This window comes from Gadus morhua, chromosome 4, assembly GCF_902167405.1.
Source record: "Gadus morhua chromosome 4, gadMor3.0, whole genome shotgun sequence".
NCBI classification, from domain to species: domain Eukaryota; kingdom Metazoa; phylum Chordata; class Actinopteri; order Gadiformes; family Gadidae; genus Gadus; species Gadus morhua.
Window position 1 is genome coordinate 33,749,086 of NC_044051.1, and position 17,462 is coordinate 33,766,547.

Sequence of the window (17,462 nt, forward strand, 5' to 3'; positions counted from 1 at the left end):
AACAGAAAGCGAATCAAAAGTTGAAAGCGTTTAATCGTGATGAAAAGAAAAACTAAAAGCAGTAATTTAAACCAATACCAGACAGAGGTCTCAATCAAAGCGTCCCGTTACCCCGTGCCAAACTGTGCTTGAGCATGTGCACACGCAAATTGCTTGGGTCGCTGTAGCTGGCGTTGCACTGCAGACAAACGCAGGGCTTCTCCCCAGAGTGAGTCCTCAGGTGGATCTTCAGGTTGCCTTTCTGACAGAAGCACTTCTTGCATTGGTCACACCTGTAGGGCTTCTCCCCGGAGTGAATCCTCAGGTGGATCTTCAGTTGGCTTGTCTGACTGAAGCCCTTCTTGCATTGGTCGCACCTGTAGGGCTTCTCGCCGGAGTGAGTCCTCAGGTGGTTCTTCAGTGGGCTTGTCTGACTGAAGCGCATCGTGCATTGGTCACACTTGTAGGGCTTCTCCCCGGAGTGAGTCCTCATGTGGCTCTTCAGGTAGCTTGTCCGTCTGAAGCGCTTCGTGCATTGGTCACACTTGTAGGGCTTCTCCCCGGAGTGAGTCCTCATGTGGCTCTTCAGGCAGCTTGTCCGTCTGAAGCGCATCGTGCATTGGTCACACTTGTAGGGCTTCTCCCCGGAGTGAGTCCACATGTGGTTCTTCAGGGTGCCTTTCACACTGAAGCACTTCGTGCATTGGTCACACTTGTAGGGCTTCTCCCCGGAGTGAATCATCATGTGGCTATTTAGGGCACCTCTCCGACTGCAGCGCTTACTGCATTGGTCACACTTGTAGGGCTTCTCCCCGGAGTGACTCCTCATGTGGTTCTTCAGGGTGCCTTTCTCACTGAAGCACTTCGTGCATTGGTCACACTTGTAGGGCTTCTCCCCGGAGTGAGTCCTCATGTGGTTCTTCAGGTGGTCTTTCTGTCTGAAGCGCATCTTGCATTGGTCACACTTGTAGGGCTTCTCCCCAGAGTGAGTCCTCATGTGGTTCTTCAGGTGGTCTTTCTGTCTGAAGCGCATCTTGCATTGGTCACACTTGTAGGGCTTCTCCCCAGAGTGAGTCCTCAGGTGGCGCTTCAGGTGGCTTGTCCGACTGAAGCACTTTGTGCATTGGTCACATTTGTAGGGCTTCTCCCCAGAGTGAGGCATCATGTGGACGATCATATTGGCATTGTTGGGAATAACCTTTCCACACAAGACACCGAGCCGGCCCTTGCGGCAGCCCTGAAGTCCAGTCAGCTCCTCAAGGCGGACGAGCCGTACGCTGCAGTTCAGGCTCTTGGCCACGCTGTGGTCAGCGGACAGCGAGCTCAAGGCCTCCAGTTCTGGCGCGGCAAAGAGGGTGTCATGGCCGTCCACCGCCAGAGGGCCCTCCCCTTGTCCGTAGACGCTCAGGATGCACAGCTCCCCGCTGTGACTTGACATGTGGGAGGAGCCAGGGGCGTCCACACGCAGACTCTCCGAGGTGGCGCCGCGCTGCGTGCTGCAGTCTCTGATGTCATTGTCTTCTTCAGAGAGGAAAACAGAGAAAGAGAGAAAGTAATTAATCATTTTCACAAAAGGTACGGTATACAGTATGTACTTTGTACACACTTGTGTATTGTAAGAATTATATTTTGACATTCTTTGTAACTTCTATTTGTTGATTATGCATTTTCCTTGTCGCCCTTTGGATGGTCATGGGTTAAAGGCTCATACTGAGAAGGCAGATTCTAGTACATTCTCAGTTTATCACGGTTGTTTTCATGCATAGATGCAATGTGTATTACTAACCTACGGCGGGCATGCCTGCACCAATATCCTCTTCAACCTTGATTGAAATGGTGTCTGGGGTCTGCTGCTTTCCACATAAGAAGGAAACACACACAAGACATTCTTTCATTTTCACAGAATAGATGTCAATCCAATCCACTACCGATCAGTGGAGGCTTCTCCATTGAGGAGAGGGAGGAAGATCCTCCTTAACATTGTTGAGAATAAAAAATGTAGATGGCCCAGACTACCGTTATGAATTAATGCCCTTAAATATGACTATTTTAATGCCTTTGAATATATAATGTTCGTTTCCCTGGGTAAAGGGACATTAGCACCCCCTATCGCCTTTTGACAATTACTTCAGGGAGGAAGGTCCTCCATCAGCCTCCGTTGACTCCCATTCATTTCTCAGAAAGTACAGGTGGCCGGTGAATAACATGGGTTTCAATGGGAGAGCGGAGGAAAGTCCTACTCTGAGTGGGTGGGACCTTACAGGCGTCTGATTCGCGCAAACATCTAGTCGCGCTGCGCTATTAACCAATCAGCAGGATCCCTGGCTGGTGAGCAATGTTGCCAGATTGGGCAGATTTCCCACCCAATTGGCCTACTTTTAACCGCTTTAGGCTGGGAAAATTATCATTGGGCGGGAAATTTACCCAATCTGGTAACGCTGTCGATAACAAACAAACCCGCTCTGTCCCCATTGCCGCTCGCAAAGCAGGTGAAATCATCTGAAGGATAACGAGATTCTAACATTTGCGAAAGTGTACAATGGAAACATTGGAAACAGAGGACATTGTTCATGTTTAATTACACAAAGCATTCTATTCATTGGGTTACAGTGCTAAGTTAGCGACCAAAGAAAAAGGTAGACCACTTCGCAAAATCGAGATCACCAAAGGTAATGGCAACGTCAGTGTCGTGGTGGGATCAACATGGTTTGCATGGTTTGCTCATGGTTTACTGGTAGCATTACTAGCAATCGACTGTATTGTTGGCCCTGTTTGCTAATGAATAATGGCAAATCTCCAACGTGGGCTGTTCATGGTTTCCCTGATGTGAAAAATCTTGATAGGGCAACCAAACGCCACGAGTAGTGTCAAGTTCACGTTGGTGCTGCTATGCGACTTTCCTTGCTAGGCGCCATGCCTATAGATCAGGTTGAATCTAGAATAATGTTCTCGTTCGTTTGCTAGTTTGCTACTCTGACCGTTCTGTTTGATATTGTGGAAATGGTGTGTAACGGGTGAATGATTCAGAGCATGATGCATTTTAAATGGCATCACTTTTGGTCAGTCTTTTCTTAAAACAATTGTATCTGAAAATAAACATAGCTAAATTACATCCAATAACTTCATTCATTGAGGGCAAAAATAGGACCAAATTTACTTTTACAAATCAAGAGTAGGCCTGATTTGACTAATGGGCTTTGCATCCTTTCCTTCTGCCCTTGTAGTCCATTTCAAAGACATGCTGCCCACCAGCTTTCAAATTACATGGATGCCACTGGTGGCTTTGCATCAAATTTATTCACACAACTATCCCTCCCTACTATTTTGTAGTTCACCAAAACACCATGAAACAACTTGAGTCTCACATTCTTATGCCACCATACACCAACAGTGCAAGCAGGCCAATGGCAACCAAGCGCGCGGTCCTTCCTCCCTCACTTTAAAAACCACCAGCCGCCACTGCTACCGACAGATTAGTCGGGCATGTTTTTCAGAGTCGTAACAGAGGAAGCCTCTCTTTTGGAGGGTGAATGAGAAGATGAATTCCAACCTGCACACGCAGCTCCTCGCGGCAGACCAGCCGCTCGCCGCGCTCCAGGCTCTTGGCCACGCTTTGGTCCGCAGGCAGCGAGTTCAGGGCCTCCACTTCTGACGCGGTGAAGAGGGTGTCATGGCCGTCCTCCGCCAGTGGGCCCTCCCCTTTTCCGTAGACGCTCAGAATCTTCAGCTCCTCGCTGTGACTGGACGTGTGGGAGGAGCCAGGGGCGTCCACACCAAGAATCTCTGAGGTGGCGTTGCGCTGATTACTACGGTCTCCAAAGGCATCGCAGTCTTCTGCAGACGGAGAAAAAATCAATTGTTTTGATACATTATTTGCATAAAGGGAGGCATTGTGTATTTGTACACGTGAAAGAAACTCTTTAAAAATGTATGCAACATTGACACAGAGGGTTTAAAATGTGTACTGCTGACAAAGATTCCCAGTTTTGGAGAGGGCCGTCTCCTCCAGCACCCTCCTCCATAGACTCAAAGCTCAAGTGGTTGGCCAGGTTAAGGACACTCAACGAACACCAGCGCAAAGTGATCTGATCACAACATGGCATGCGAGACAAGCGCAATAATTCTATTTTGACACTAAAAAGCAACGTGTCCTTCCCTCTAAGCTGATCAGCTAACATTCATGCATTATGAATTTATTGATGTTTGAGAATGATAAACCAGCTCATGTGGCATCTGTCGTGAAACCCATCTGGGCTCTTGACTGATTCCATCTTTGAAATGCAACGCCCAAGTTTGACTCGTGTTTTAGCAGGGCGCTGGTCATGATTCTTTTCCAAAGAGGACCAGGCCTTTTAGCGCAGGTAGAAACAAGTACATTCTCAGTTGATCAAGGTTGTTTTCTTGCATAGATTCAATGTGTAATACTAACCCACGGCGGGCAAGCCTCCACCAATATCCTCTTCAACCTTGATTGAAATGGTGTCTGGGGTCTGCTGCTTTCCACATAAAGAAGGAAACACACACAAGACATATCCTTTCATTTTCACAGTATAGCTGTCAATCCCCACTACCGACAGATTGGGCGTTTTTACACTGCCAAGCTGGTTCGGTCGCAGCTTGGCACGCCCTGCAATTTCAATGTCTTGCCAGCGTATTTTTTATTTTGATTCAAGACCCTCGCCTGCAAGAATTAGTTCACATCTGAATGTAGGCTAAAACGCGATTAACTATTTACAAGTGCAAAAATGCAAACATATTCTTTATTTTGCTAACCACCAGTTCCTCGCTGTGACTGGACCAGTGGGAGGAGCCAGGGGCGACCACACCCAGAATCTCTGAGGTGACGCCACGCTGAGTGCTACGGTCTCCAAAGGCATCGCAGTCTTCTGTAGACGGAGAAAAAAAGGAAAAATTTATTGTTTTGGTACATTATTTGCATAAAGGGAGGCATTGTGTATTTGTACATGTGAAAGAAACTCTTTAAATGTATGTAACATTGACAAAGAGGGTTTAAAATGGGTACTGCTGACAAAGATTCACAGTTTTGGAGAGGGACGTCACCTCCAGCACCCTCCTCCTTAGACTCAAAGCTCAAGTGGTTGGCCAGGTTAAGGACACTCAACGAACACCAGCGCAAAGTGATCTGATCACAACATGACATGCGAGGCAAGCACAATAATTCTATTTTGACACTAAAAAGAAAGAACGTCTCCTTCCCTCTACGCTGATCAGCTAACATTCATGCATTATGAATTCATTGATGTTTGAGAATGATAAACCAGCTCATGTGGCATGATTGGCATCTGTCTTGAAACCCTTCTGGACTCTTGACTGATTCCATCTTTGAAATGCAACTCCCAAGTTTAACTCGTGTTTTAGCAGGGCTCTGGTCCTGATGCTTTTCCAAAGATTACCAGGCTTTTTAGCACAGATAGAATCTAGCATCAGCCTAGAATCTATGCTGCCTAGAATCTACCAAATCAAAGAAAAAAAATACTCAATGAGTAATGTACACACCTTCACTTTTAAAATGGGGCTGCATAGACTTTAAGGACAGCTTTGTGCCTACAAATATGCGTTTCCAGGTTTTCTGTCTGGCAGGCAACATCCCTTGAGAGAAGCTGCTGAATGTAAGCACTTGATGAGCTGGCCTGCGTAGAGAGAACAAAGAAAAATCAGTACTCAATTTTTTACCTTGTATGTATTCCAGGTGCAAGTTGTAAGAAGATACAAGAGAAGCATGTTTAGTGAATTACATTAGCCTGATACTTAAAATGAGTTCTATGAAATGATATTACATCCTTGATTTGTTTACATATTTTATAGTTCATCTCAACAACCCAATTCCATGACATCAAGCTCTGCCGAAATCGGCTAATAACCCTTTGATTTGAATCAGGTGTGAAGGGGAAAACATGCCTATAATAGTGCGCTTCATGTACACTTTTTTGCCCGTTAATAACCAGTTATATCTGGGAGTACAAGAGGGTAGAAGGGGGCGAAAACACGGGTTACCTGGAACGCACCATATGTATTTAGGATGAGTTTAACAGGTCAATCTCCTCATCAGTAAAACGCTAGAACTACTGCGGTCCAGTGCCCGGTAGAATACAGTTGAATTCGTTTGTTGTAGTATGAGCAGACATCGTTAAACATTGCATTCCCCTGGTATCCAAGCAGTAGAGATAAGTGCCTGTAGCCCCTTTGTTGAATTGTGCCCATTCTCGTGTGATGCCCCATGCTTGCTGAGATGCACACTCGACTTACAGTGTGTGTATTTATAGGAATGAATGGGCGGCCATGTATTAGTCCACTGTCCTTTCTCTATAATAGGTCCATGGTATTTACACACATAACTGATACTATCTACCGTAACATTAGCGACAGTAACTTGGCTGTTAGCTGTAGCGCTAATGCTAAAGCAGCATTATAATGCTAACAAGGTAACCATATACAGTAAAGCAACACAATGATATGGCGTTAGTTAACTTACTTTTTCGAGGTTTGTAGCTGAGCCGAGGAGAGTTGGTACTGATCCAGACTTGATTTTCAGACGATGAGCAAGTCCAGCTCTGTATTGGCCCAAGTTGAGGAAGCAGTCGTCAGTGAAATGTTTGGCGCTGCCGCGTCAAACGGGACGGCCATACGTTCCTGACCTCATCTGACTCCCGCGCTGCGTTTGTATCCAGTAGGCGTGGCCTATGACGTATTGACTCCGGCTTCCTCATCCGTCTAAAGATGCTGCCAGAGCATGGACTGTCCCAATTCATAGGACGCATCCTTCGTAGACCGCGTCCTTCGAAGGATGCGGCCTTCGTAGACCGCGAAGGACACTCCGAAGGCCGAAGAAATGGGACGGTCTAGCCTACGGAGCATTTCTGGTTTACGTAACAAACCGTTACCGCCCTTTCACTTGCGTGACCACGCTGCTCCTGTCACCTAGCAACCCTGACAGCTGAACTGACCTGTTAGTAAACAGAAGTTAAACCGGACAGCGCGAAAAAAAGAAACCAACAACAATTATTATTGATCATTATGTTTTTGTATATAGTAGTTTCATAATAATTGTTGTAAGTAGTCACATGAATGTTTGTTGTAAATAGTTTTATTGTTGTATATATGTTTTATAAGTTATATACGAATACATTAGTCAATACAAAAAAGTTAGTAAGGGTTTTAATAAATAGTTAATCAAATAAGTTAGTTAAATAGTTAATTAAATAAGTTAGTTTCAATAAATATGTAAATAATAATAAACAATGTGTTAAATATAACAGAACATAAGTTATTTGTCCACCAAACGCTCCAAAATTGAGAAAAACCTATCCATTCTTTCCCTGCTTTCCTGGGCTTTCCTCTCCTCTGCCGCCCTTTGTAGCCTCATGTCCTCTTTTATTAACTGGAACATTTACATTTTACATTTACATTTAGGGCATTTAGCAGACGCTTTTATCCAAAGCGACTTACAATAAGTACATTTGTCATAAGAAGTGCATCAATATATCGCTGTCGGTACGGTCTGGACCTTGGCCCTCGCTGTCTTTCCTCCTCCTGATCCTTGTCCTCCACCTCCTGATCTACCACTGCTGTACTTGCTGTACTTGGCCCTGGTGTGTTCTCAGGGATGGATGCAATTAGGACAGGGGGGTTGGTGGAATGCCTCTGTCCCAATCCAATACCTTATCCATGGGGACAAACCAGGGCCAAGTGGCAGCAGTGGGTTTCCCACCTACCCCCTCTCCTGACCCAGGATACTTGCAATCTTAAGGCAGAGGAAATCAATCATGGCAGTTAACAAGAGCAGTATCAAAACAAATTTCAGCAAAAGTTTTTCTTTGCCTGCGGGGGAGTCACCTTCCCCTGCAGGCCTATTTCCTCCAGAATTGTCCTTAACACAGAGACATTGTTAATCAGAGAAAACAAGAGACACATTTATCAATCATGTTAATAGCCCATGTTAACAATAGGCCATTTATAATTTTTTTTTTTTTTTTTATCATATCTAGTGTTCTATATATATCTATGGTCGCGACACTCTCTGATCTCTGATCACGTGGTTCATGTAAGCCTGTATAGTTCAAAAACAGGCCGCGCTGCCGTGTTCTTCAATGGGACTGCCTGCAGCGATTGCAATATTGAATGGTAAATATAAATTAAAAAACACAAGTACTTTTCTGACCATTGTTGCATATTTGTAAACGTCAGTTTTACATTTGGAGTGGTGGGGTGACGACTGCAAGCTACTTAGATACGTTTTTAAGTTTGAGGTAAAGCTTCACGTTCGTGTAAGCATGGGTAGCACTAGGCTACTGACTTTAGTGGCTTAACCTTACATCTGTTCTGAAATTTAAGACGATTCAAGATGTTCATTTTAGCGCAACTGGACTATTACATTTTCTTGATTTTGCTTGTAATTCCGATTCACGTACCCGTGGTCAGAGAGCGATTGAGAAAGCAGAGTAGCAACAGTCCATTTAGCATTTAGTTTCCAGGCAACTTCTTCTGATGAGGCAGGAGCTGACCACACAACCATGCTACTTTTAAGACTAAGCCGAACACAAAGTATCACATATATTAAAGAATAACAAATGAAAGTATTTTTTTAGACAACAAGAATGTGTGTGTGTGTGTGTGTGTGTGTCCAACTTGAAAAACAACAAAGTGAAGGAACAGGGATGAATATTGTATATATAAGTGTTGACAAGAGAGGAATACGGTGAGGAAAGGAGACAATTAAAAAAGCAATACAAGTAAAATGGACCACTGGTTATAAAACCCTGCAGCAAATGCAGATTCCACTGCCTAACATCTGCACGCTGCAAAGGAGTAGGCGATGGTAAAGCTGGACCCAGTGTTTGAGATGCCAGATATATCAGGCTGAGGTTTGTGGAACCAAAAACAAGTGGGAACAAGGACTAAGAACAACAAAGCAAACGTACAGTAAGTGAACAAGAACAGCAAAGTAGAGCCAGGGGGTATCAATAAATAAAACAATGTTAGTCATGTGTGCAACAAGAACAGCAAATGTGTAAACAGGTGTGCGTGTATGTCTAACTTGTAAAACAAGAACAAAGTGAAGGAACAGGGAGGAATATTATAAGTTATTAATTTAAAAAAGAAAATACTACACAAACATCAGGCTGAGGTTAAGGATAGTAAAGTGCATCAGGTCGAAAGGAAGGACAACAATCGCAGCAGTCGCCGCCGCCACCACCACCAACAGCCGTCGCCAGCACAAGCCGCCACCACTAGCAGCAGAAGGCGACAACGTTGTGATCAGGGGTCTCATTTATAAAACTGTGCGTGGGATCGTTACTAAAAATGTGCGTACGCCCAGAAGCCAAGTTTTGCGTGCGCCAAAAAATATTTGGATTTATAAAACACTGCGTACGCACACCTGTACGCAATCTTTGCTTTATAAATCACATACTGACTACAATTGTGCGCAGCTGAATCAGCTTCACGTTCCGCCCTCTACACGCCCCTTTTTAACCATAAATGGTCAATGCAAATTACCTCATGAATGCGATCTGCATATAAAACAGACTCAGATGCCGGTATTATGTCTTGTTGGAAACAATGGCAGAAGTACTGAGAAAATCAAAAAAGCGAAATTTCACGGAGGTTGAAGTGGAGACACTTGTGGGTGAGATGGAGGCCCGAAAGGTAGTTTTGTTCGGCGGTCACGGGATTGGGATCGCCAACAACAAAAAGCAGAGTGAGTGGCAACATGTTGCTGCAGCAGTGAACTCTGTCAGTAGCACGGAGCGCACTGTCCCAGAATTAAAAAAAGAAGTGGTCTGACATAGAGTTACATATTTGTATCTAGCCTATATAAATCGTTATGGTCCCTAAATACCCTCTCCCTCCGAATCATGCAATTTGCATGGTCCGCCAGAAGTGCCATGGTGCAGCATTACCCCGGCGCTCACCTCTGTATTTATAGGGTTACGGTAATAAGACTGACGAGAACGCCTAGGATAATCAGTTTGTAATCACCTACGTAAAATGTTCTTGAACATAACCCCTTTTTAATGGCTGATTTTTCATGAAAAGCATCAAGAGTAACGGACAACGATTGTGATGAGTGTGGCTTGGTTTTTCACACTTGGGATTTAATTGACATTTGATTATGTGTTTACAGTCTCATCTCATCTCATTTTCGTCCGCTTATCCGGGGTCGGGTCGCGGGGGGGGCAGCTCAAGCAGGGGGCCCCAGACTTCTCCTTCCCGGGCCACATTGACCAGCTCTGACGGGGGGATCCCGAGGCGTTCCCAGGCCAGTGTTGAGATATAATCTCTCCACCTAGTCCTGGGTCCTCCCCGAGGTCTCCTCCCCACTGGACGTGCCTGAAACACCTTCCAAGGAAGGCGCCCAGTGGGCATCCTTACCAGATGCCCGAACCACCTCAGCTGACTCCTTTCTAAGTAAAGGAGCAGCGGCTCTAATCCGAGTTCCTCACGGATGGCTGAGCTTCTCACCCTATCCCTAAGGGAGACGCCAGCCACCCTTCTGAGAGAACTCATCTCGGCCGCTTGTACCCGCGATCTCGTCCTTTCGGTCATCACCCAGCCCTCATGAGTCATGACCATGGGTGAGGATAGGAACGAAGATCGACCGGTAGATCGACCGGCTCAGCTCTCTTTTCGTTACAACGGTGCGGTAAAACGAACGCAATACCGCCCCCGCTGCTCCGATTCTCCGCCCAATCTCACGCTCCATACCCTCACTCCCGAACAAGACCCCGAGGTAGCCTACTTGAACTCCTTCACTTGGGCTAAGGATTACAGGTGTTTACAGTGTCCCATAAAAATATTATGTTATTGACACATGTTGGACAGATGCTTTATTCCATGCAGTCACGCCGTCAGTGGACAGTATGGAGTGACGGGATTAAATATAGAGAATTTCTTTTTATTTCTATTCTAAGGAGATATTTCTGGAGTTATAACTGAGAAATAACGCAGTGGACTTAAATTATTCTGATTAGGATTTAACGCATGATACGGGTTGAAATTAAATTGATGAAGGGCGATGATAAAACATAATCGTTCTTCTCACTCTGCAATTCTTCGGTCTGACTTCAGTTCACCACCACACCGTCTGTGTCGCCAATTCTCCTTTTCCTCCAAACCATGCGTACGCATGGGTCAGAGTTTGCTTAGGGCTGCGCACATTTTCCCGTCAAGTTGGTTTTTTATAGATCACAACCTTGGCGTGAAAAGTCACGTACGCCAATTTCAGCCCCGTTTTGTGCGTACGCAACGGTTATAAATGAGACCCCAGGTTGTTTGAAATAATGTTCTCGTTCTTTTACTAGTTTGTTACTCTTACCGTTCTGTTTGATATTGTGGAAAGGGTGAATGATTCAGAGCATGATGCATTTTAAATGGCATCACTTTTGGTCGTGAGTCGAGGGCAAAAATAGGCCCAGGTTTTATTATTGACTTGTACAAATCAAGAGTAGGCCTGATTTGGCTAATGGGCTTTGCATTCTTTCCTTCTGCCCTTGTAGTCCATTTCAAAGACATGCTGCCCACCAGCTTTCAAATTACAGAATGCCACTGGTGGCTTTGTATCAATTTTATTCACATAACTATCCCTCCCTACTATTTTGTAGTTCACCAAAACACCCTGAACCAACTTGAGTCTCACATTCTTATGCCACCATACACCAACTGTGCAAGCAGGCCAATGGCAACCAAGCGCGCAGTCCTTCCTCCCTCACTTTAAAAACCACCAGCCGCCACTAACTCACACATATACACACATATACATACACTCACAAACTCACGCACTCACACAATATAGGATATTGAATACATGACGAGATTCAGGAGCCTGAAATGTTACTGTTTGTGTGTGTGTGTGTGTGTGTGTGTGTGTGTGTGTGTGTGTGTGTGTGTGTGTGTGTGTGTGTGTGTGTGTGTGTGTGTGTGTGTGTGTGTGTGTGTGGTGTTTCAGTCAGAGTCTCTGGGCGAGTTGTGGTACCAGCTGGAGCTGGTCGCTGTGAGTCCCCCTCCTTCCACACTGCCCCCCGTACAGTGTGAGGTTGGGAGGTAAGTAGACACATGCACACGCACAAACACCCACACACACACAAACACACACACTGTTAGAATGATAACCGCACATCAGTGTGTGTGAAAACAGGAATGGGACGAGAGACGACGCTAGCCCTGATTTAAACGCATTTAAGTAACAACACATGCAAGTAACAACACACGCATTTAACACAACACATTGGCATTGTTATAAAACATCTAACATTGATTTACTATTCTCTCCATGTTCTATCTTTCCGATCTGCTTCAGTGTGCAAAGTTACCCTGAAGTACTTTCATTGAGACATTTGGCAGTATGCTATGATACAATGTTCGATACTTGCAATCACATTTTGACCCCCGCCAAGCGATTAGAGAGCTGGTGCCTTACCAGGGAGAGCTAGCCTGCTAATGCTACCTTTAGCCTAGCCAGTCGTCCATTGTTTAACATTCAATTGTATTTTCCAGTTCTTGCTTTTGACCAAAAAAATATCCCTGTCCAAAGTTTTAGAAAATACTTTGAACATTTTGGGCAAGTTTATGTTAAAAGGGAAAAAGGGATCTCTGATGAATCGATTCCTGATTGGCTGCCCACTGCCCAGAATAGAGCACATTGGGTAGTGTGTGTGTGTGTGTGTGTGTGTGTGTGTGTGTGTGTGTGTGTGTGTGTGTGTGTGTGTGTGTGTGTGTGTGTGTGTGTGTGTTAGGTGGGTCAGACAGACCATCGTCCTGGCGAACCCCACAGCAGAGTCTCTGGAGCTGAAGGTCGCTAACAGCAACCCCAAGAACTACAAGCTGGAGGCGGATGGGAGACGCACCGTAGGTGTACATGGGCACATACACTCACACACACACAAACACACACGCACACGTACACACACAAACTAATGCCATTATTCATGGTTGGTGTGTGTGTGTGTGTGTCGCAGATCTTGGTTGCACCACAGTCGAGCAGCACACACACACACACACTCACACTCACACTCACACTCACACACACTCATTTGATTAACATTGTAGTTTGTGTAATCTTTCTGCATAAAAGTGTCTTTTTACACTGACGGCTCTCTCTCAACCCCACCCCCCCCTCAGATAACAGCGTGGTGTTTCTTGTTGAGTGGGTGTGGCACCCAGCCCTGCTCAGCATCTCACTCACAGGTCTCTACACACGCATGCGCTCGCATACGGTCTCGTCGCATGGTGATATAAATGCATCAACACCGTAGGGTACATACAGCTAAGACATTTGACCACTGCATGAAATATAAAATCATTAATGATGGTATGGCAACCCTGGTCACTTGTTTTTGTGGGCGACGTGCCATCAGCGCAGACAGTGCGTTCCCTGAAGTTTGACCTCATCGTTTGGCCCCTTTTAAATCCCCATATTGTCCCCTCTTCCCAGATGAGGACCCGGGTGGGGCCTTCAGCGGCCAAGCAGTTAAAAGAGATAAGCAGGTATTCTGGGTCCCTCTCAGACGTACCCAAGGTGAGCTCTGGCTCTATTTCAATACCCTTGTCCTGGACTTGTTCTCCTCTCCACTAGGTGGCGACAAATTTATTCAACGGATGCTTTATTTAATAGGGTATCCCTAAACCCTATGCTAATGTCGTATTATAATGCTTATTTCTGCTTTTACTTAGTTTTATGAATGGTTGATGAATGAAACTTTAATGTAAAGAGTTACCAAGTCTGGGTCACGGGCCGGGAAAGGTTGGGAGCCTTTGGTTGGTAAGGTTGGTTCACATGTGATCCCTACGCTAGGCTTGCGGGTCGGGGCCGGGGCCTGTTTGGACGTCCCGGTGGTGTTCGCCCCCGAGACCATGAAACCGCAGCAGGCCTGGCTCTACATCACCCTGCAGCCCCTCCTCCAGGGCCCGGAGCCCAGCGCAGCGTCCCACCAGCCCGACAGCACCAGGTGGGGGGATGTTGATGAAACCCAAACCCAAATCAACCAAAGATTAATTTGGTTGATTTTACTCTTATTTTACTCTTTAAAAGTCTTTGGCATCAAAGGCAAAAGCTGATGAGGTTGCTACATAATAATACCTCAAAGATAAACTACAAAGGATATCTTAATATGATGCTTGTTTTTTATTGCTCAAATGTTGCTGCTAGGCCGGCAGAAATCAAAGAGGGGAAAGCAGCCAGCGTCCGCTGGGCGTATGCCTTCCGTGGCCTCCCTGGGCCGCCGTCGGAGACGGTGCCACTGCGGTTGGTCCAGTGCCAGGCGGGGGGCCGTCTGGAGGAGCCGCTGGAGGTCCGGCTCACCGGTGGCCGAGGCGCGGCTGGACAGGAAGGAGGAGGTGCGTGTGGACCGAGGGTCTTTTAAAGGGCTGCCGGGTTGTTTTGGGTGCTTGCGGTTTGCAACCGCCAATCCCTGCAGGGTCGAAGCTTATTGGTTCGGAGGTATAGGTAGGGGAGGAGCCGAAATCGCAAAATAACAAACTCTTCATTCGAGTCCTACCTGGACTAGGCTGGACTTGGTTCTTGTTGAATCTGGAAAACGGGTCTTGCAGCACTAGCTTGTACCAAGCTTATACTTGTAGAGCACTTTCTGCCCCTTAGTGGTCGGCAATACTTTCATGCACCTTTTACGCATGATACTGCACTGCTGAATGCACTGTTTCACCCCCTTCCTCTTTCCCGTCCCAGCGGTGTGTGTGGACGACTTCCAGTGCGAGGTGCGTTGCGATAATGAGGAGCAGCGCCCCTTGGTGGACGAGTGCGTGGCGGTCTCCGTCGCGGCCGCCTGCAGAGACCCCGAGTCTGGCGTTGTAGCGCTCACCGCTAACCTGGTCTACACACCCCGGGGACCGCACAGGTACCCCCAGTTCACACACACACACACGCACGCACGCACGCACGCACGCACGCACGCACGCACGCACGCACGCACGCACGCACGCACGCACGCACGCACGCACGCACGCACGCACGCACGCACGCACGCACGCACACTCAATCATTCACTAGTGATGTTTATTAATACAATTCAGCAATTAGTTCTAATATCGCATATTGTTTATTCAACCAGTCAACTAACCAATTATTCTTGATTTACTGTGATAATGGACAATCTCTCTCTCTCCTTCTCTACTCTGTTCATACACACCGCGTCGGGCAAGGCAGACGCCGTCTTGAACGTAGCCGTTTAAAGGTGGCATATTATAACAGCAGGTGTGAGTGTGATTAGCCGTTACATCAACCGTTCTGACATCACAAGTGGGCGTATCCACCTATATGTATGACTGATAGATGAGCAATGTTTGCTACAGTCCACTGGGTAGGCTGGTAGACTGATCTATCCATCATACATCTAGTTGGACACGCCCACCTATCATGTCACTGGAGACGGATTTCCAAAACGGCTAGTAACGGCTAATCCCACTCGCACCTGGTGGTATAATGTGTCACTTATAAGTGATTAAGCCGTTTATAGACCTCTGAAGAATAAGTCCCACCTCCGAGCCTCCCGGTTCCCTTTGTCAAATGTCTATGGGAAATAACCATCTAGTTTCGACTGGGTTTTTGGATTGTTGATGCCGTTGAAGTGGTAAACGATTATTCATGCTACTTTAACGGCAACGACATTCCAAAAACCCAAACTCAATCATTTTGAATGATGGAGTTTGTTATGTACCATCATTCTAAACCCCATGTTATTAAACATAGACATTTGACTGAGGGAACCAGAGTCTCGGAGGCGGGACTTATTCTTCAGAGGTCTATTACTTTGAGATGGAGAGCAGCACTGCGTTGTTTGCATTGCATACACAACAGCCGGTCCTTGGGATGACTACTGGCTGCTGGAGTTCAAAGTCATTCCTATGTCATGGAGGTGATGCAGGATTTGCATCTGCTAGCTTTACATCTGGTTTTACATCGCTAATCGTCGCCGGACGCACATATTCACACGTAAACACACAGACACCCTGGTAGAATAGTCGCTAATAACTCCCGGAGGCCCCACAGGTAACCCAGTACAGACGCACATTCACACTTACTCACTCAGTCACTCAGTCACTCACTCATTCAAAGGCTCACGCTCCTTTGAGGGTCAGAAAACCAGGGGAGATCTGACAGCAATACATTGTCGGATTTTGTTAGACTCATTTTGGAGTGTGTGTGTGTGTGTGTGTGTGTGAGACCAATAATCAATCTGCTAAACACCCTGAGACAAGGCAAAAGGAGTGCAATGTATCGTACCATTTGTGTGTGTGTGTGTGTGTGTGTGTGTGTGTGTGTGTGTGTGTGTGTGTGTGTGTGTGTGTGTGTGTGTGTGTGTGTGTGTGTGTGTGTGTGTTTGTGTAGGTGCTCCGTGTTCTTGGCAGTGCGGTGTGTGTCCGGCGCACACTGGACCTTTCCCCTCACACTGGTCGCCACGGAGAAGGGGGTTGATGACGATATCGCCGTCACCGCGGCCGGCCCGGGCATCAGCTCCACCGCGGGCCTCCATCTGCACAACCCCATCCGTGATCTGGTGCTGGTCCAGGTACACCCCCAGGACAGACACACACACACACACACACACACACACACACACACACACACACACACACACACACACACACACACACACACACACACACACACACACACACACACACACACACACACACACACAGATACACACACACACACACACACACAGTTACAGACACATGCTGATACCCACAGGCACTACTATTCACTAAATGAAACAGAATATAATCTCAACAGTTTACTGACACTTTTTAAACTTGCTTGTGCAGCATTTTGGATTGAGGTTGTTTGTTGTTCAACAAATGTACGTTATACTTCCATTGTTCTCAGCCTCAAGCAGATGTAACTTTGCATCTCAACTCAACGGGAATCTTATTCTGTAAATGTCTTTATTTAAAACCAGGTTGTGGCACTAACTGCCCCGGCCGCCATGTTTGCTTCCATGTTTGTGTCCATGTAGGGTGCGGACAAGCGCTGGACCTATGAGGTCCAAGGGACTCTCCCTGAGCCCGGCCAGGTCTCCCCGCCCCGCGCACCCGTATCAGCCAATAGGAACCTTACAGCCCAGGAAGCCATCAGCCCGGCCAATAAACGCACGCGGAACTACGTCACTCGGAACCTTCGGCTGCCGGCGCTGGCAAACTCCTCCCCTTCTAAAGTGACGTTTCAGAGATAAAACAAACACCAGCAAAACAACTGTCTCAAACTCATTCATTACACAACTTTTTTTAACCAAGTCATTACTGATGTTCAGGTGTTTGAGCAGATGTGGGACGATCCCCACAATGCATTGCAGCCAGAACCCCTGAGCAGTGGAACACTTTACACAGTATCCACGCTCAGGGTTAAGGTTCACCTGCTGTGCATTAACCAACGCTTGACCCAAACTCCTCCATTCTATCTATAGGGCTTGTCAATCAAAATGCAGCATGGGATTTTCTTGTTGCCAATT

The 17,462-nt window shown here is 46.4% G+C and overlaps 2 protein-coding genes and 1 long non-coding RNA gene across 4 annotated transcripts; 1 reads left to right on the top strand and 2 right to left on the bottom strand.

The window, feature by feature from the left end:
• Positions 1–15: 15 nt before the first annotated feature.
• Positions 16–1,488, bottom strand: LOC115542340 (zinc finger protein 501-like). Its single transcript, XM_030354594.1, has one exon. The coding sequence runs from the start codon at positions 1,415–1,417 to the stop codon at positions 95–97; it is 1,323 nt and encodes a 440-aa protein (XP_030210454.1). The 5' UTR covers positions 1,418–1,488; the 3' UTR covers positions 16–94.
• A 2,863-nt stretch (positions 1,489–4,351) lies between these two features.
• LOC115542410 (uncharacterized) lies at positions 4,352–6,594 on the bottom strand. Of its 2 annotated transcripts, none has more exons than XR_003976517.1 (4): positions 6,473–6,594; positions 5,497–5,630; positions 4,753–4,865; positions 4,352–4,475 (listed from the first exon to the last, which is right to left on the bottom strand). It is a non-coding gene; the product is annotated as an uncharacterized LOC115542410 (long non-coding RNA). The 2 variants fall into 2 exon arrangements; XR_003976516.1 differs by having other exon boundaries at positions 4,353–4,472.
• A 6,639-nt stretch (positions 6,595–13,233) lies between these two features.
• Positions 13,234–17,462, top strand: LOC115541741 (cilia- and flagella-associated protein 47-like). Its single transcript, XM_030353589.1, has 7 exons — positions 13,234–13,246; positions 13,430–13,513; positions 13,790–13,943; positions 14,144–14,331; positions 14,681–14,849; positions 16,340–16,520; positions 16,971–17,462. Exons 1-7 carry the CDS (start codon positions 13,234–13,236, stop codon positions 17,184–17,186), a joined length of 1,005 nt encoding a protein of 334 aa, XP_030209449.1. The 3' UTR covers positions 17,187–17,462.

Bases quoted from the DNA above. Each gene is read 5' to 3' on its own strand.
- LOC115542340 (XM_030354594.1), bottom strand. From the start codon at position 1,417: ATGTCAAGTCACAGCGGGGAGCTGTGCATCCTGAGCGTCTACGGACAA.
- LOC115541741 (XM_030353589.1), top strand. The intron at 13,944-14,143 runs GTGGGGGGATGT...TGTTGCTGCTAG, and splicing joins CACCAGCCCGACAGCACCAG to GCCGGCAGAAATCAAAGAGG. The intron at 14,332-14,680 runs GTGCGTGTGGAC...TTCCCGTCCCAG, and splicing joins GGCTGGACAGGAAGGAGGAG to CGGTGTGTGTGGACGACTTC.